The 17,903-nt window shown below is 50.6% G+C and overlaps 1 protein-coding gene across 1 annotated transcript; it reads left to right on the top strand.

Moving 5' to 3' along the window:
* The first annotated feature begins 12,770 nt into the window (after positions 1 to 12,770).
* Positions 12,771 to 17,375, top strand: LOC132401523 (uncharacterized). The gene is made up of 2 exons (XM_059983546.1): positions 12,771 to 12,992; positions 14,502 to 17,375. Exon 2 carries the CDS (start codon positions 16,503 to 16,505, stop codon positions 17,247 to 17,249), a length of 747 nt encoding a protein of 248 aa, XP_059839529.1. The 5' UTR covers positions 12,771 to 12,992; positions 14,502 to 16,502; the 3' UTR covers positions 17,250 to 17,375.
* The last annotated feature ends 528 nt before the right edge of the window (positions 17,376 to 17,903 follow it).

Below are 17,903 nucleotides of genomic sequence, written 5' to 3'. Positions count from 1 at the left end.
AGTGCTGGATAGAGGGAGCAGTGCTGCAAGGCCTGAGAGACGGCAACATTGTCACCCTTTCTAAGAACAAAGGGGACAGAAGCGACTGTTACAACTCCAGGGGAATCTCCTTGCTGAGCATCGTTGGGAAGGTCTTCGCCCGCGTGGTCCTGACAGCGTGTGCTTGTCCCCACCCTGCTCGGCATCTTCTTCACAGTCATGCTGAAACACGCCTTTGGAACACGCCTTTGGCTTTGTTGTTTAACCAAACAACACTTTTCACAACATGGGCTCAGTGGCAAGGTTGCCCCATCTAATAAATTGTAACTGTGTCTTGTGATGCCGTACCCCACCCACTTTAAAGTCCAACATGTTGTACACTTAGACACCCCATGCCTTTGAGATGCGGGAGGGAACCAGAACACCCGGGGACAACCACACGATCACAGGAGAACATGCAAACTCCACACAGACAGTGCCAAAGGTGGAGATTGAACTTGGGTCTCATCCACAATATCCCAATAGGGTGACTCTCCCTCAGTACCACCACTCCCACAGTGTGACCCTCCCTCAGTACCACCCCTGCCACAGTGTGACCCCCCTCAGTACCACCCCTCCCACAGTGTGATGCCCCCTCAGTACCACCCCTCCCACAGTGTGACTCTCCCTCAGTACCACCACTCCCACAGTGTGACCCTCCCTCAGTACCACCCCTCCCACAGTGTGACTCTCCCTCAGTACCACCCCTCCCACAGTGTGATCCTCCCTCAGAACCACCCCTCCCACAGTGTGACTCTCCCTCAGTACCACCCCTCCCACAGTGTGATCTTCCCTCAGAACCACCCCTCCCACAGTCTGACCCTCCCTCAGTACCGCCCCTCCCACAGTGTGACCCTCCCTCAGTACCACCCCTCCCACAGTGTGACCCTCCCTCAGTACCACCCCTCCCACAGTGTGACCCACCCTCAGTACCACCCCTCCCACAGTGTGACCCTACCTCAGTACCACCCCTCCCACAGTGTGACCCACCCTCAGCACCACCACTCCCACAGTGTGACCCTCCCTCAGTACCACCCCTCCCACAGTGTGACCCTCCCTCAGTGCAGGAGTGGGGAATGTTTGTTGGGGTGAAGGAATCTTCCGGAAGAAAAGCCACCATTCTGCATTTCCTTCCCATTGCCAACGTCAGACTGAAGACCTTGGTATCTGCTCCACATCCCCATTTGGTGATGGAGTTATTCAGCATTGAAAAGGCCCTTTGGCCCGACATCCTCATGTTCCATTTGACTGGTTTATTCTCCAGCCCTCTGCACTAGGGGTTCCAACCATGGATCAATACCACTAAGCAAGGGCTCTGTGGAGCCCAGATTGGGAACTCTTCTCTGAACATTTCCCATCCATGCAAGAGTCCCTGTCTTTGAAGTGTAGTTAATTCATCTGCTCGGGGTGTACGGAGTGTCCAGGGAGGGGTAGCACCTCTGGTGAAGGGGGTTGTCATGACCACTGTGGGACAGCTCACTCATCTTTGGTCCCCACAAGATGTCCCCTCCCCAACAACACTCGCTGTTCGCATGTGACAGCAGCCATACCCCAGTGCACTACTTTGACAGGTGCGCTAAACCAGGTGAGGGTAGCTGGCGAGACAGAGACATGACTGTCCTAGCAGGCTGGGCAGAGGAGATCCAGTGACCACGAAGCTGGTCTGCAACGCTCTGGGGAGAGCGAAGGGCATGGCAGGGCACAGAAGTCATGGGCATCCAGTGCACCAAGGAAGTCTACTCGTACCACTGGGCCTGGACGTCTGAATGAAACTCCCCAGTATAATGGCTTTTCCACTCTAAAAATCCTCCCACACAGATCTCCTGTTATTGTCAGATACAACAGACAACCAACAATAAGGATGTATCAGCCTCAACCACTTCCTCTGGCAGCTCCTTCCATATTCAGCCTGCACTGTGTGTGAAAGATTTACCCCTCAGATCCCCTTTCAGTCTTTCCCCTCACACTTTTAACCCGAGCCCTCTCATTTTAGACTCCCCTACCCTGGGAGAAAGACCGTGAGCATATAAACCTGGATACTAACCTCCCCGGTATTGAGGGCATCTTCAAAAGGCAGTGCCTCAAAAAGGCAGCTTCTGTCATCGAGGACTGCCATCACCCAGGACGTGCCCTCGTCTCATTGCTATCATCAGGGAGGAGGTACAGGAGCCCGACAGCACAAACATGCAATGTTTTAGGAACAGTTTCTTCCCCTCTGCCATCAGATTTCTGAATGGACAATAAGCCCATGAACACCAACTCACTTCTTTTTCTTTGCTCTCTTTTTGTGCTACTTATTTAATTTAATTTGTATAGGTATTTCTTATTGTAATTTATAGTTTTGTTATTATCTTTTGCAATGTACTGTGCCTGGTTTCACAGTATCGTATGTCAGATTCTGAATCCATCGTGAACAGCTTCTGCCAGCTCAAGGCTTGTTTTTCAGCCGGGGTTGAATAGGTTGGGCCTGCACTCTCTGGAGGTCAGGGGCTGTCTCATTGAAAGATGTGAAAGACTCTGGGTTTTGACTGGTTTGATGTGAGGGGGGTCTTTCTCAGGGGATCTGCTGTTCAAGATGGAGGCAAGACCACGCCTGGAGGGGGAGATGCTCTTGATTCAAAGTTCAAAGTAAATTTATTATCACACCACTGAGATTGATTTTCCTGTGGCCGTTCACAGTAGAACCCAGGAAAAAATGACACAGAAACAAAGACTGGCAAACAACCTATGTGCAAAAACGACAAACTGTGCAAATAAAAAACACAAATAATAATAAATAAATAAATAAGCAAGCCGCGTTTTGGAATGTAGCAGACCTGATGGGCTGAGTGGCCTAATTCTGCTCTGTGTCTTATGGTTTCCCACCTGAGGCAGGCATGGGGTCTCTGTCACTCTCTGTGTTCAGGGGAAAGGCTGTTGGAGATGCAGAGAGTCCTACAGAATGGTTACTGCCGGAAATTTGGGTATAAGCACAGCTGTGATCTCAGTCCCAGAATGTGTGCAATGGGCCAAATGGCCTCCACTCACTCCTCTCTCTCTGAGATTCCCCACAGGCTCTCAGATTCTTCAGGCATTGATCACCCCTGCATTGCGCGATTTCAGCACAGATGAATTCTTTCCTCTTTGTTTAGTCCTGGGGCGTGACATCAGGCCAATTATTCATTATTTAAATGATATTGAACGAAGCATTCCATTGCCACAGGATTCTCAATGTGTGCAAAAGATCAGAATCCGTTTCAATGTGACTCTCAGCGTGAGGCAGCAAGCCAATGAATAATGGAAAAGAGAGAGAGAGAGACAGAGGGAGAGAGAGAGAGAGAAGGGGAGGAGAGTGAGGGAGAGAGAGAAACACAGAGAAGGGGAGGAGAGTGAGGGAGGGAGAGGGGGAGGGAGAAGGGGAAGAGAGGGACAGCTAGAGAGAGAGAAAGAGCAGAGGAATGAGTGAAAGGCAAGGGAAGAAAAACAGAAACAGGAGAGGGGTGAGGGGGGAGATGGAGATGAGATTGTGAGATAGAGAGGGGGTAAATAGAGAAAAACGGAGACAATCGGAGGAGAGGGAGAGCGAGTGAAGGAGAGACAATCGGAGGAGAGGGGGAGTGAGTGAAGGAGAGACAGTTGGAGGAGAGAGGGAGAGAATGAAGGAGAGACAGTGGGAGGAGAGGGAGAGAGAATGAAGGAGAGAGTGGGAGGAGAGGGTGAAGGAGAGACAGTGGGAGGAGAGGGAGAGAGGGTGGAGAGACAGTGGGAGAAGAGGGAGAGAGGGTGAAGGAGAGATAGTCGGAGGAGAGAGGGAGAGAATGAAGGAGAGACAGTTGGAGGAGAGGGGGAGAGGGTGAAGGAGAGAGTCGGAGGAGAGGGAGAGAGAGTGAAGGAGAGTCAGTCGGAGGGGGAGAGGGTGAAGGAGAGACAGTCGGAGGAGAGAGGGAGAGAATTAAGGAGAGACAGTCGGAGGAGGGGGAGAGAATGAAGGAGAGACAGTCGGAGGAGAGGGGGAGAGAGTGAAGGAGAGACAGTCGGAGAAGTGGGTGAGAGAATGAAGGAGAGACAGCATGAGGAGAGGGGGAGAGAGTGAAGGAGAGAGACAGATGGGAGGAGAAGGGAAAGACAGAAAGAATTGGAGAGATGGAGAGAGCGAGAGAGCAGGAGAGAGGGAGAATAAAAGCAGCAGAGAGGCAGAGAAGGAAAAAGGTTAGAGAAGGAAAGAAAAAAGGAGTTGGAAGGAAGGTAAATTTAGTGAGTGAGTGAACGAGAGAGATGGACAAGTGATGGATAGTGGAAGAGGATTGAGAGGGAGATAAATGGTGGTAGGGAGAAAAAAAGAGAGTATAAGGAGGACTTGTCATTAGGGAGTGATTAGCGACACAGAGAGAGTGTGAGTGTGCTTGCAGAGGCAGAGAGTGAGAAATTAAGAGAGAGAGAGAGGGAGAAAGAAAAAGAAGAGGGGGATATATATATATATATATATCTGTGTATATAGCTATTCTCGGTATCCAACCACATATTATTTCCTATATTTAAGAAGGACAACAGGGATCAGCCTGGTAAGTCGAGACTGTTGATTCTCATGATGGTAGTAGGCAATTTCTTGGATATTTGGAAAGGTGTAGGGCTGATCGGGGGTAGTCAGAATGGCTTAGTTAGCGGAAACCCTCCCCCTCTAATCTGAGTTTTTTTTGAAGAGGTGACAGAGATTGCTGAGGGTGGTGAAGGACATTGTATTCTTGGACTTTATCAAGGCATTTGACAAGTGTAGTAGCTGGGCTGGGAGGGTGAGATCTCATGGACGAGCTGGCCAACTAGGTAACAGTGAGATCACTGGGGTTGAGTATGATATTCTCCTAAGAGGTTGTCCATTGGTGGGACTGGCAGCTGTAAAGTCCAATCTGGAATCGAGAGAACTGCGTTGTTGCGGTTGCTTCCTTTAACGGAGAATGCTTGAGCATGACTCTGTTTAAGATGAGGAGGCTGATGCATGGGCAGCCAATGCAGAGGCAGTAAGGATCCAGTGCTGTGTGTTCCAAAGTGACTCTGCCTTCACTGTCATTGTGATGTGTCATCACCAGCTCTACTGTTGAGATGTTGCTGTGGATCTGTGTCTGGAACCTCCCCTTTGACACCACTGCCATGGGCGACCTTACTAGGAGCCAAACTCCCGAAGACATCATTCTCAGGATCTCCGGAGCTCATCGGCATGACAAAGTGACAATCCTCAGAGAAGGCCAACTAGGCATACTTTATCCACTACAGCTCAGCATCCAATACCATCATCCCCTCAAAACTAATCCATAAACTCCTTGACCTTGGCCTTGATTCCTCCTTGTGCATTTGGATCCTCGATTTCCTCACTTGCAGACCCCAGTTATTTCAGATTGGCAATAGCATCTCCTTTACAATCTCCATTGGCACAGATGTACCACAAGGCTGTGTGCTTAGTCCCCTGCTCTACTCACTTTACACTTATGACTGTGTGGCTAAGCACAGCTCCAATGCCATATTCAAGTTTGCTGACAACACCACTGTCATAGGCAGAGTCAAAGATGGAGATGAATCAGTGTATAGGAGGGAGACTGAAAATCTGGCTGTGGTGTCATAACACAAATCTCTTACTCAATATCAGCAAGACCAAGGAGCTGATTATTGTGTTCAGGAGCAGGAAACCAGAGTCCAGGAACCACTCCTCATCGGAGGATCGGAGGTGGAGAGGGTTGGTAACTTTGAATTCCTCGGTGGTACCATTCCAGAAGACCTGTCCTGGGCCCAGAAAGTAAGTGCAATTGTGAAGAAAGTACGGCAGTGCTTCCACTTCCTTAGACATTTGTGAAGATTTGGCAAGCTACCTGTAATTTTGACAAGCATCAGTATACAGTATGTGTAGTGGCGAGTATATTGACTGGCTGCATCACAGCCTGGTACGGAAACACCAATGCCCTGGAACGTAAAATCCTACCAAAAGCAGTGGATACAGCCCAGTCCGTCACGGATAAAGCCCTCCACATTATTGAGAACATCTACCTGGAGTGAAGTTGTGGAAAAGCAGCAGCTGTCTTCTTGGACCCCACCATCCAGGCCGTGCTCTCTTTTCATTGCTGCCATCAAGAAGGTGGTATAGGAAGCTCAGGACACACACTGCCAGGTTCAGAAATAATTATTATCTCTCAACCATCAGACTCCAGAACCAGAGTGGATAATTTCACTCAACTTCACTAACCCCGTCACTGAACTGTTCCAACAACCTATAGGCTCACTTTCAAGGGCTCTTTATCTCCTGTTTTCAATATTTGTTGCTTACTTATTATTATTGTATTTTTATTTTTCCCAGCTCAAGCAGGTAAAACCTGAGGCACAGACACAGCCAAACACACTCATTTCCCAATTGCTAGAAACTTTTGGACTATGCTCATGGTGCTTAGTATTGTGGCTTTCTGAAGATTTACATAAATATGACCATGTAGGCGTATTGTGTAGTGACTTTGGGATGATCCCAGTTGTAGATATTACTATGGGGATAATGTATACCCTGTTCATGTTCCAAAGTCTTTCAATTTCCTCTTTTAATTCGCATATTTCTGGTGATTTTCACTGATTGATTTCTGTAAGTTATGTTTGTTTGGAATGGTGATATCTATTAAATAAGCAGTTTTTGCTGGTTTATCCTGTAATATTATATCTGGATGGTTATTATGGATTGTCCTAATTTAATAATGGATTGATCATAATATAATTTACAGGACTCTGACTGTAAAGCTGGACCAGGCTTGTATTTATAGTAAGATAGTCTTTAAAAAAAGTCTTTATAGTCTTTTAAGAGTTTGTATTTTAAAGCAAGATGTTGGTGAATGATTTTTGCCACTTGATTGTGCCTGTGTAAGTAATCAGATTGTGTTAAACTGCTGCAGGATCCTGTAATGTGTTGGATTGTTTCTGGTTTCTCTTGCCATTTTCAGCATTTATTGTCTTGTATTTGTTGGTCTTTTATTTTGTATTTTTGTTTTTTTTGGTGTTAACCACCTGGTCCTGTATAGTCACAAGGAACCCTTTGTTTCTGGGATGAGATCTCCACTCTGGCTTATTATTCTCTTAGACAAATGCAGTCTGAGGCCTTCATCAGTCAGGGTCAATCATGGACATTGCATCCGAGCTGTCTCGATATGCAAGCCTGGGCAGTACACTATGGAGAGCAAGCTGTTGCCCATGTAGCAAGATCCCCCTCTCCATGCATCTAATGAACCCAAAGGAACAGCCGAGACTGACACAGTTTTGCACCAACAGCATCGCAAGAGACCACTCAGCATTGAACTCAACGTAGAACTGCCTTAGGGACTCCAGCTCCGGACTTTTAACCCCTAAAGTCTTCCCCATGAGTGGGTGTAGCCACAAGGCAGTGAAGGTTTGAGATCAGAGTTTTCCTTCTCCTAGGTGAGCTGCCGACTACAGCTGATGAGTTCCATCTGCCTGAAGCGACTGGTTTAAGCCAGTAACCTGCCTTCGCTCCATCTCCTGGAAGTAGCTAAGCTACATGTGAAAGTCAGGAGCTAGACTTGGTTGTCAGAGGGTATTTGTGGTGTGTGCTATTAGGAGCATTTAATAGGTGGTGGGAGCTTGTCCCCATTACCACAGCCAGCTATAACACCCTTAAGGAATCATAAACGTTCAGACAGTATCTGATTCCACCAACTTTTCTGGCAGTGAGATCCAGATATTCAGAAATTGTAACCCTCAGATCCCTTTGAAAATATCCACAGATTCCTCAGCATTGCTACACTAGTTGATAGTGTTGTTAAAAAGAAGTATGGCGTCTTGGCCTTCAATAGTGGGGGTGGGGGGTTTGTGTTCTAGAGCTGTGAGGTAATGTTGTAACTCTACAAAACCCTGGTTAGACCACACTTGGAATATTGTATTCAGTTCTGGTCACCTCATTATAGAAAGAATATGGAAACTTTAGAGAGGGTACAGAGGAGATCTACCAGGATGCTGCCAGGATTAGAGAGAATGTCTTATGAGGATAGCTTGATTAAGCTAGGGCTTTTCTTTTTGGAGTGAAGGAAGATAAGAAATGACTTGATAGAGGTGTACAAGTTGATAAAAGGGATAGATAGAATGGACAGTCAGGGGACATAACATTAAAGTGATTGGAGGGAAGTATAAGGTGGTTTTTTACACAGATGCTGGTGGGTGCATGGAACCCATTTTCAAGGTGGTAGTAGACAGAGATACATTCAGGACATTTAATAAACTCCTAGATAGGTGATTGGATGATAGTAAGATGGAGGAAAATGGATGAAGAAAGGATTAGATTGATCTTGGAGTAGGTTAATGTCATACCTGCCAATCTCTAACTGTGATAAGAACGTAAGAAATAGAAGCAGGAGTAGGCCATCTGGCCCATCGAGCCTGCTCCGCCATTCAATAAGATCATGGCTGATCTGGCCATGGACTCATCTCTATCTACCTGCCTTTCCCCCCAAGCCCTTAATTCCCCTACTATGCAAAAATCTATCCAACCTTGTCTTAAATATGCTTACTGAGGCAGCCTCCACAGCTTCATTGGGCAGAGAATTCCACAGATTCACCACTCTCTGGGAAAAGCAGTTCCTTCTCATTTCTGTCCTAAATCTACTCCCCTGAACCTTGAGACTATGTCCCCTAGTTCTAATCTCACCTTCCAGTGGAAACAACTTTCCTGCCTCTATCTTATCTATCCCTTTCATAATTTTATATGTTTCTATAAGATCTCCTCTCATTCTTCTGAATTTCAGCGGGTATAGCCTTAGGCTACTCAATTTCTCCTCATAGTGTAACCCCCTCATTTCTGGAATCAATCTGGTGAACTTCCTCTGAATCGCCTCCGAAGCCGGTATATCCCTCCTCAAGTAAGGCGACCAGAACTTCACACAGTACTCCAGGTGCGACCTCACCAGTACCCTGTACAGTTGCAGCATAAGCTCACTGCTCTTAAATTCAATCCCTCTAGCGATGAAGACCAACATTCCAATTGCCTTCTTGATCGCCTGCTGCACCTGCAAACCAACCTTTTGTGATTCATGCACAAGCACTCCCAAGTCTCTCTGCACAGCAGCGTGCTGCAATTTTTTACCATTTAAATAATAATCTGTACTTCCATGCATTTGCATGTAACGAGAGCTGTATAACTCATCTCCTTAGGTCACGAACTTAACAATCGCACCACGTAGAAACATAGAAAACCTACAGCACAATACAGGTCCTTCGGCCCACAAAGTTGTGCCAAACATGCCCCTACCTTAGAGATTAATAGGCTTACCCATAGCCCTCTATTTTTCTAAGCTCCATGTACCTATCCAAAAGTCTCTTAAAAGACCCTATTGTATCCGCCTCCACCACGTTGCCGGCAGCCCATTCCACGCACTCACCACTCTCTGAGTAAGAAACTTACCCCTAACATCTCCTCTGGACCTACTCCAAGGCACCTTAAACCTGTGTCCTCTTATGGCAACCATTTCAGCCCTGGGAAAAAGCCTCTGACTATCCACACGATCAATGCCTCTCATCATCTTATACACCTCTATCAGGTCACCTCTCATCCTCCTTCGCTCCAAGGAGAAAAGGCCAAATTCATTCGACCTATTTTCATAAGGTATGCTCCACAATCCAGGCAACATCCTTGTAAATCTCCTCTGCACCCTTTCTATGGCTTCCACATCCTTCCTGTAGTGAGCTGACCAGAAATGAGCACAGTACTCCAAGTGGGGTCTGACCAGGGTCCTATACAGCTGCAACATTACCTCTTGGCTCCTAAATTCAATTCGACGACTGATAAGGCTAATACACCGTACTCTTTTTTAACCACAGAGTCAACCTGCGCAACTGCTTTGAGTGTCCTATGTACTCGGACCCCAAGATCCCTCTGATCCTCCACACTGCCAAGAGCCTTGCTATTAATACTATATTCGGCCACCAGGATTAATGGATATTGTGAATAGTTGCAGGCCTAGCACTGACCCTTGTGGCACACAGCTCACCACTGATTGCCAATCAGAGTAACACTCATGTATCCCTAGTCTCTGCTTTCTATTGGTTATCCAATCCTCTATCCATGCTAATACATCACCACAACTCTATACATCCTGATCTTATGAATAAGTCTTTTATGTGACACCTTATCGAACACCTTCTAGAAATCCAAGTAAGTAATGTCCAATCTTTCCCCCCTGTCCACTGCGCTCGTTATATCCTCAAAGAACTCCAGTAAATTTGTCAAACAGGACCTGCCTTTGTTGAATCCATGCTGCATCTGCCTGATGGATCCATTTCTTTCCTGAATCCTCGCTATTTCTTCTTTAATGATCGCTTCAAGTATTTTCCCAACTATAGATGTTAAACTAACTGGCCTATAGTGACCTATCTTTTGCCTACATCTACTGGGACCTGCCCAGAGTCCAGAGAATTTTGGTGAATTATCACCAACGTCTCTACTATAACTTCTGCCATTTCTTTCAGGACCCTGGGATGCTTTCCATCAGGACCAGGGGACTTGTCTATCTTCAGACCCACAAGTTTGCTCAGCACTACCTGTTCAGTGATACAAGATCATTTGCCTTTGCCCGCATGTTACACTACAACTCAGCCCACTGACCAAATTTTGCAATTTTGTTCTATAATCTGCCTGCCCTTCATGACAGTCTCACTACATACTGGCCAAAGAACACTGAGGCTGTCTACAAGAAGGGTCAGAGCCGTCTCTATTTCCTGAGGAGACCGAGGTCCTTTAACATCTGCCGGATGATGCTGAGGATGTTCTATCAGGCTGTGGTGGCCAGTGCTATCATGTTTGCTGTTGTGTGCTGGGGCAGCAGGCTGAGGGTAGCAGACACCAACAGAATCAACAAACTCATTCATAAGGCCAGTGATGTTGTGGGGGTGGAACTGGACTCTCTGACAGTGGTGTCTGAAAAGAGGATGCTGTCAAAGTTGCATGCCATCTTGGACAGTGACTCCCATCCACTCCATAATGTACTGGTTAGGCACAGGAGTACATTCAGCCAGAGACTCATTCCACCGAGATGTAACACTGAGCGTCATAGGAAGTCATTCCTGCCTGTGGCCATCAAACCTTACAACTCCTCCCTCGGAGTGTCAGACACCCTGAGCCAATAGGCTGGTCCTGGACTTATTTCCACTTGGCATGATTAACTTATTACTATTTATTTATTTATGGTTTTATATTGCTATATTTCTTCACTATTCTTGGTTGGTGCGGCTGTAACGAAACCCAATTTCCCTCGGGATCAATAAAGTATGTCTGTCTGTCTGTCTACATAGTACCTCTGCTTGTATACCAACTGACCCAGCCTGAGCCTGGTCACTCCAGTTCCAATAACCCTGAGAACCCTCCCCAACAGTTCTAGCAAATATTCTGCCAGAATATGGGGCCTCCTTGGGTTCAGGTGTAACCCATCCCTTTTGTACAGATCATACCTTCCCCAGAGGAGATCCAATGATCCAGAAATCTGAACCCTTACCCCTGCACCAGTTCCTCTGCCAAATCGTCCCATTCTTGCCCTCACTGGCATGGGGCACAGGTAGCTAACCAGAGATTACTACTGTGGAGCTTGGTGCACCTGCTGCAGATGTGATTATCCAGGAGACTGAGGTCTCCCCAAGTCCTCTCATCTCATACAAAGAACACAACACAACCCTAGAATCATCCTCACCACTCTGTGTACTAACGGATGAAGAACAAAGAAATTTACCTCGCCTAAGCCTTTCCTATCAGTGTACCTGTCCAAATGTGTATGTGTGTGTGTGTGTGTGTGTGTGGGAGACGTGTGTGAGTGTGTGTGTGTGTGTGTGGGAGACGTGTGTGAGTGTGTGTGTGTGTGGGAGACGTGTGTGAGTGTGTGTGTGTGTGTCTCTCACTGTGGGTGTTGGTATGTATGTCTTACTGTGCGTGTGTGTGTGTGTGTGTGTGTGTGTGTGTGTGTGTGTGTGTACGTGTGTGAGTGTGTGTCTCTCACTGTGGGGGTTGGTATATGTGTCTTACTGTGTGAGTGTGTGTGTGCATGTGAGAGAGGTGTGGGTGTCTGTGCATGTTTTTGAGTGTGTGTGTGCGCGCGTGTGCGAGGTGTGTGTGTTTTGGTAGGTCTGTATGGTAGCACTGAACCCAGTGATGTACAACACCCCCCCCCCCCCCCCAAACCCTACGTGAACAGACTCTGCACCCCCAGCAGCCTCGTTGCTCATTGTGGCAGGATTTGTGTAACGGGGTGTGCGTGCGACTTGGCCACTTAACAGCCAATCAGCAATAACCAGACTCCATTCCTGCCCCAGGTCCCTCAGTCCTCCTTCTCACCTCTCAACCCCTCACCCCTGCTGCTGCTCCAGACTGCCCACAGCTCAGTGTTCCCAAGGAGAATCCATTAACCGGGAGAAAGGCTGAGGATGAAAGGTGATCGGGCCGTGGTCTGTGAAACATTATCCTCCCGATCGAGACCTGACCTCTGTCGAAGGCAGGGCGCTCAGTGTGGAGATTATATACAGACAACTCGTAACCACAACACAGATCGTCAGACCGCACTCTGTCAACACAGTCTCGCACTGGTACCCGGGGCAGCTCTCCGGCCAGTTTAACAAGCCACCAGGGGCAGCTCAGGGGCTCCGGGAATTGGGCAACATTGTGTTCCACAGTGAGGGATCACCCAGCATAAAGGGGCAGTTCTGAGGGAGCTCCTCACTGTGGGACGGGGGGGGGGGGGAAGGGTGAGCTGAGGGTGGAGTCACATTATGGATGTGGGTGGTGGAAGCCGAGAGTGCTCATCACTCATCAGGCCCAGGTCTTGGGAGAGGGTCCCGCACAACATGAAGGGTGCCGCGGGGATGCCCGCCGTGCCCCTCCGTGAGGTTTCAGTGTTTTTGTGCCGGCAGCTCCTGCTCACCTTTCACTGCTTGGAAGTCGCGTCTGGCAGCGGAGCAGGTACACTGGGGACCTGGGGTGGAAGGTGAGCAGCGCCGTTGAACAGGTTTTTGAGCAGGTTCACTGACTTCTCCCGCCACCTGTCCATTCCGTGGCCGGGAGGAGTCCGACAGGTGTCTGCGTTGCTGGGGTCCGTAGATCATAGCCAGTGCTTTATCCTGGGGGTGTTTTCAGTTGCGCCCTCGAGGAGCGGGACCGCACCGCTCCTCAGAGTATTCGAGCATCGGTGAGGAAGTTCCGGGGTTGGTCGTGTCCTCGGTCGATATCTGGTGGAGCCTTCACCCTGACCTCTGTGCTTTCTCCAGGAGATACAGAGGGGGTGGGGGCTCGCGGGTCGACCAGCTCTACATCTCTGTGGTGCCGGCCGCCTCCATTCGGCCGGCTGCCTGCTCGGACCACCGGGTGTGGGTGGGGTCCGCGGACTGGCATTTCAACGAGCGGCTGCTGGAGGACGGCCGGTTCCGGCTGTTCTGGGAGTCCTGGCGGGAGAGCAGAGGAGTTTCCCCTTCCTGAGGCTCTGGTGGGATGTGGGCAAGGTTCACACCCGACTGTTGTGCCGGGAATATGCTCGCAGATCGACCAAGCGGCAGATGCCTGAGATTGATCAGTTTAGAACAAAGAATGTAGAAATCTACAGCACAGTACAGGCCCTTCGGCCCACAATGTTGGCCGACCATGTAACCTACTCTAGAAACTGCCTAGAATTTCCCAACCGCATAACCCTCTATTTTTCTAAGCTCCATCTAAGAGGCTCTTAAAAGACCCGATTTTATCTGCTTCCACCACCGTCACCGGCCCCACGTACCCACCACTCAATGTGTGAAAAAATTACCTCTGACACCCGCTTGTACCTGCTTTCAAGCACCTTAAAACTATGCCTGACCCGTGCTAGCCATTTCATCCCCGGAAAAAAGCCTCTGACTATCCACACGATCAATGCCTCTCATCATCTTATACACCTCTATCAGGTCACCTCTCATCCTCCGTCGCTGTAAGGAGAAAAGGCCGAGTTCACTCAACCTATTCTCATAAGGCATGCTCCCCAATCCAGGCAACATCCTTGTCAATCGCCTCTGCACCCTTTCTATAGTTTCCACATCCTTCCTGTAGTGAGGTGACCAGAGCTGAGCACGGTACTCCAAGTCGGTCTAACCAAGGTCTTATATAGCCGTGACTTTACCTCACTGCTCTTGAACTCAATCCCAGAGCTGATGAAGGCCAACACACCATACGCCTTCTCAACCACACTGTCAACCTGTGCAGCAGCTTCGAGTGTCCTGTGGACACGGGCCACAAAATCTATCAGATCCTCCACATTGCCAAGTGTCTTACCATTAAGATTATATTCTGTCTTCAAATTTGACCTAAAATGGACCACTTCACACTTATCTAGGTTGAAGTCCAGCTGCCACTTCTCAGCACAGTTCTGTATCCTATCGATGTCCCGCTAACAGCCCTCCACATTGCCCACAACATCCCCAACCTTTTTGTCTTCAGCAAACATACTAACCCACACTTCCACTTCTTCACCTAGGTCATTTATGAAAATCACGAAGAGGAGGGTACCCCGCGGAGCACCACTGGTCACCGACCTCCCTGCGGAGAAGGAGCTGGTCGACTTGGAGTCCCGGCTAGGTCTGACCAATGGGGACCAGCCCCTCCGGGATGAGTACCGGAGGTAGGAGGAGGCGCTGAGGCACCTGCAGCTTGAGAGGTCCCGAGGTGCTTATGTTAGGTCGCAGGTCCAGGTGCCGCAGGATCTGGACCTCGCTTCGCCCCTCTTCTACTCTCACTCGAGAGGGAGGGGTGTCAGCTGGTGGAGCTACTGGGAGAGCACAGTTCCACCGTCACGATCCGCGGGAATTGTTGCGGAAATGCATTCCTTCTGTGAGGCTCTCTTCTCACCGGACCCGTGCAGTGAGGATGAACGGAGGATCTGCAGGAGGACTTGCCGAGGGTCAGCCCTGGGGGTGCTGAGCGTCTAGGTGCCCTGCTGTCTTTGGTGGAGCTGACCAGTGTCCTCAGGCAGCTACAGAGAGGCAAGTCCCCTGGGCTAGATGAGTTGATGGCCGAATTTCTCCAGGCCTTCCTGGACACCCTAGGGCCTGATTATGCCAGGGTATTGGGGGAGAGCATGGCGACGGGTGAGATGCCCCTCTCTTGGTGCAGAGCAGTCATGGTCCTGCTGCCAAAGAAGGGGGAGCTCCTTAGCCTGCGGAATTTGTACCCAGTATCCCTCCTTAGTGCGGGGTGCCCGCGCATCGGCCAGTGGTCTGGGCCCCGTGCTGGCGGAAGTGGTCCATAGTGACCAGTCCTGCACGGTCCCGGGGCAGTCGATCCAGGACAATAGCCACCTTGTCCGAGATCTGATTTACCTGTGCCGGGAGGCTGGTCTGTCAGTCGTCCAAGAGAAGGCGTTTCACAGGGACCAGGGGTACTTTTTTGGGACGCTGCGAGGGTTCGGGTTTGGGCCACAATTTGGCCTGCATCCGACTACCGGACCCCGGAGTGCCTCGTCAACGGGTCCTTGACAGCGCCCTTGTGCTTTGATGGGGGGTGGGGGGTGTCAGGGGTGGCCCATGTCAGGGCAGTTGTACTCTCTTTACGTGGAGGCATTCCTGTGCCTTCTCCGTAAGAGGTTAATGGGTTTGGCTCAACGAGAACCGGGCATGGAGGTCGTCCTTTCAGCTTACCCCGATGACGGTCACGGACGCTGCGGACTTACAGAGGATGCGAGACCGCCAGCAGCTCTTCTCGGCCGCATCCTCTGCGAGGGTCAACAGCGAGAAGAGCGCGGGCCTCTAGGAGGGTCAGTGGCAGGTGGACTTCCTTCCGGAGGGGTTGTGACCACCCCTCTCCTCTACCCGCCGGCCTATCTGAGATCGATGGAGGAGGCCTGGCCAGCAACAAATGGGATTTGGAGACAAGGACCTCTGCTCGGCTGGGACGGTGGTCAGGCCCCCTTCGTGCGATCTTGAACCGGGAAGGACATTAGTCATGAGTCAGCTGGTCGCCTCCATGATGTGCTACCGGCTGATGACTTTAGCCCCGCTCATCTCTTTTGTCTCCAGGGCTCAGAAGAGGCTGATGGACTTCTTCTGGGACAATTGCAGGCATTGGGTTCTGAGTCTCTGATCGCAGAGGCCGGCCAGTCCTTGGTGTACATGTGTACCCAGCTGGCGGCACTCCACCCCTGTGACCACCCTCCGAGGCGGCATGCACTGGCGATGCCCTTTCTCCTCCGGGGACGCTGTCTGCAGGAGGTTATGCCTCGCTTTTACCGAGAGCTGTTGAGGGTATGGGGTCTAGTCTCATCCGGACAGGGCGCTCCTGCGTTGGTGGGACATGGTTGTGACCTACAAATACTCACATAATACATTACAATGGTCCTCCAGCTGCGAAGGGGACTGCTCACCATCCTGACACCGTGGGTGACGTGAGGCCTCGGGGAAGTGAAGGGGAATTGCTCGTCGGACCCAGGCCTCGGGAGACCCCATGGGAGAGGGTCCCGCACAATGTGAGCCGTCTTGCGGGGATGCCCACCATGCCGATCCGTGACGCTCCGAAGCTCGGAGCCAGGCCTCGGGAGACCCCATGGGAGAGGGTCCCGCACAATGTGAGCCGTCTTGCGGGGATGCCCACCATGCCGATCCGTGACGCTCCGAAGCTCGGAGCCAGGCCTCGGGAGACCCCATGGGAGAGGGTCCCGCACAATGTGAGCCGTCTTGCGGGGATGCCCACCATGCCGATCCGTGACGCTCCGAAGCTCGGAGCCAGGCCTCGGGAGACCCCATGGGAGAGGGTCCCGCACAATGTGAGCCGTCTTGCGGGGATGCCCACCATGCCGATCCGTGACGCTCCGAAGCTCGGAGCCAGGCCTCGGGAGACCCCATGGGAGAGGGTCCCGCACAATGTGAGCCGTCTTGCGGGGATGCCCACCATGCCGATCCGTGACGCTCCGAAGCTCGGAGCCAGGCCACGGGAGACCCCATGGGAGAGGGTCCCGCACAATGTGAGCCGTCTTGCGGGGATGCCCACCATGCCGATCCGTGACGCTCCGAAGCGTTTCTTGTGCGAGCTGCGCCTGCTCACCTTTCACTTCCCTGCCTTCGCCTGCCGACCGGACTCACCTTGGCGGTCCATGCTACCGTCTGGCAGCGGAGGGGGTCCCCAGTGGAAATCTCTTTACGCAGGGGCCCTTCCCCTGTACATTGGGCACCTGGGGTGGAGGGTGTTGATTCGGACAGTACCGTGGAAACAGATTTCTGAGCGGGTTCACTGACACCCGTCCTCCTGTCCTCTCTGTGGCCGGGAGGGGTCAGTGCACCACGTTTACATGGAATGTGAGAGGTCGCGGCCCCTGTCTGAGTGTCTGAAGGGACTGCTGCTCAGGTTCTGAATCACTTCAGCCCCGCGCTCCTCATGTACGGGCGCCCAGTACGGAACGGGGCGGGTCCTGAGGAGGATCTCCCGCTGGGCTTGCTCTGGGCCTGGCCAGGATGGCCATTCACGGGTCTAGGCGGTGGAAAGTGGAAGAGGCTGTCTGGGCCGACTGCCTGTCCCTTTTCCGAGGACACATTCGTGCCCGGCTGTCCCTGGAGAGGGAGTGTGCGGTCACAATGGGTATATTGGCGGGGGGTGGGCGTTCCAGGAGCGGAGAGACACCAGGGAATAGTAGTAATCATAATTTAATTTGAATTTATACACTGTCTTATAAATACTAAATGTTTGTATTTGTCGTGTAAATAAACTTATATCGTTTTGTAAAAAAACGGGTGGTACTGATGGAGGTGAGACTGTAGGAGGGGTGATACTGAGGGAGGGGTGGTACTGAGGGAGGGTCACACTGTGGGAGGGGTGGTAATGATGGAGGTGAGACTGTGGGGGGTGGCACTGAGGGAGGGTCACACTGTGGGAGGGGTGATACTGAGGGAGG

The sequence above is a fragment of the Hypanus sabinus genome, chromosome 11 (genome assembly GCF_030144855.1).
Source record: "Hypanus sabinus isolate sHypSab1 chromosome 11, sHypSab1.hap1, whole genome shotgun sequence".
Classification (NCBI taxonomy): domain Eukaryota; kingdom Metazoa; phylum Chordata; class Chondrichthyes; order Myliobatiformes; family Dasyatidae; genus Hypanus; species Hypanus sabinus.
Note: the sequence above shows the minus strand (reverse complement) of the source record. Positions and strands in the feature narration are given on the sequence as shown.

What these genes read in the sequence shown, in the direction of transcription:
- LOC132401523 (XM_059983546.1), top strand. Translation starts at nt 16,503, where the DNA reads ATGCCCACCATGCCGATCCGTGACGCTCCGAAGCTCGGAGCCAGGCCT.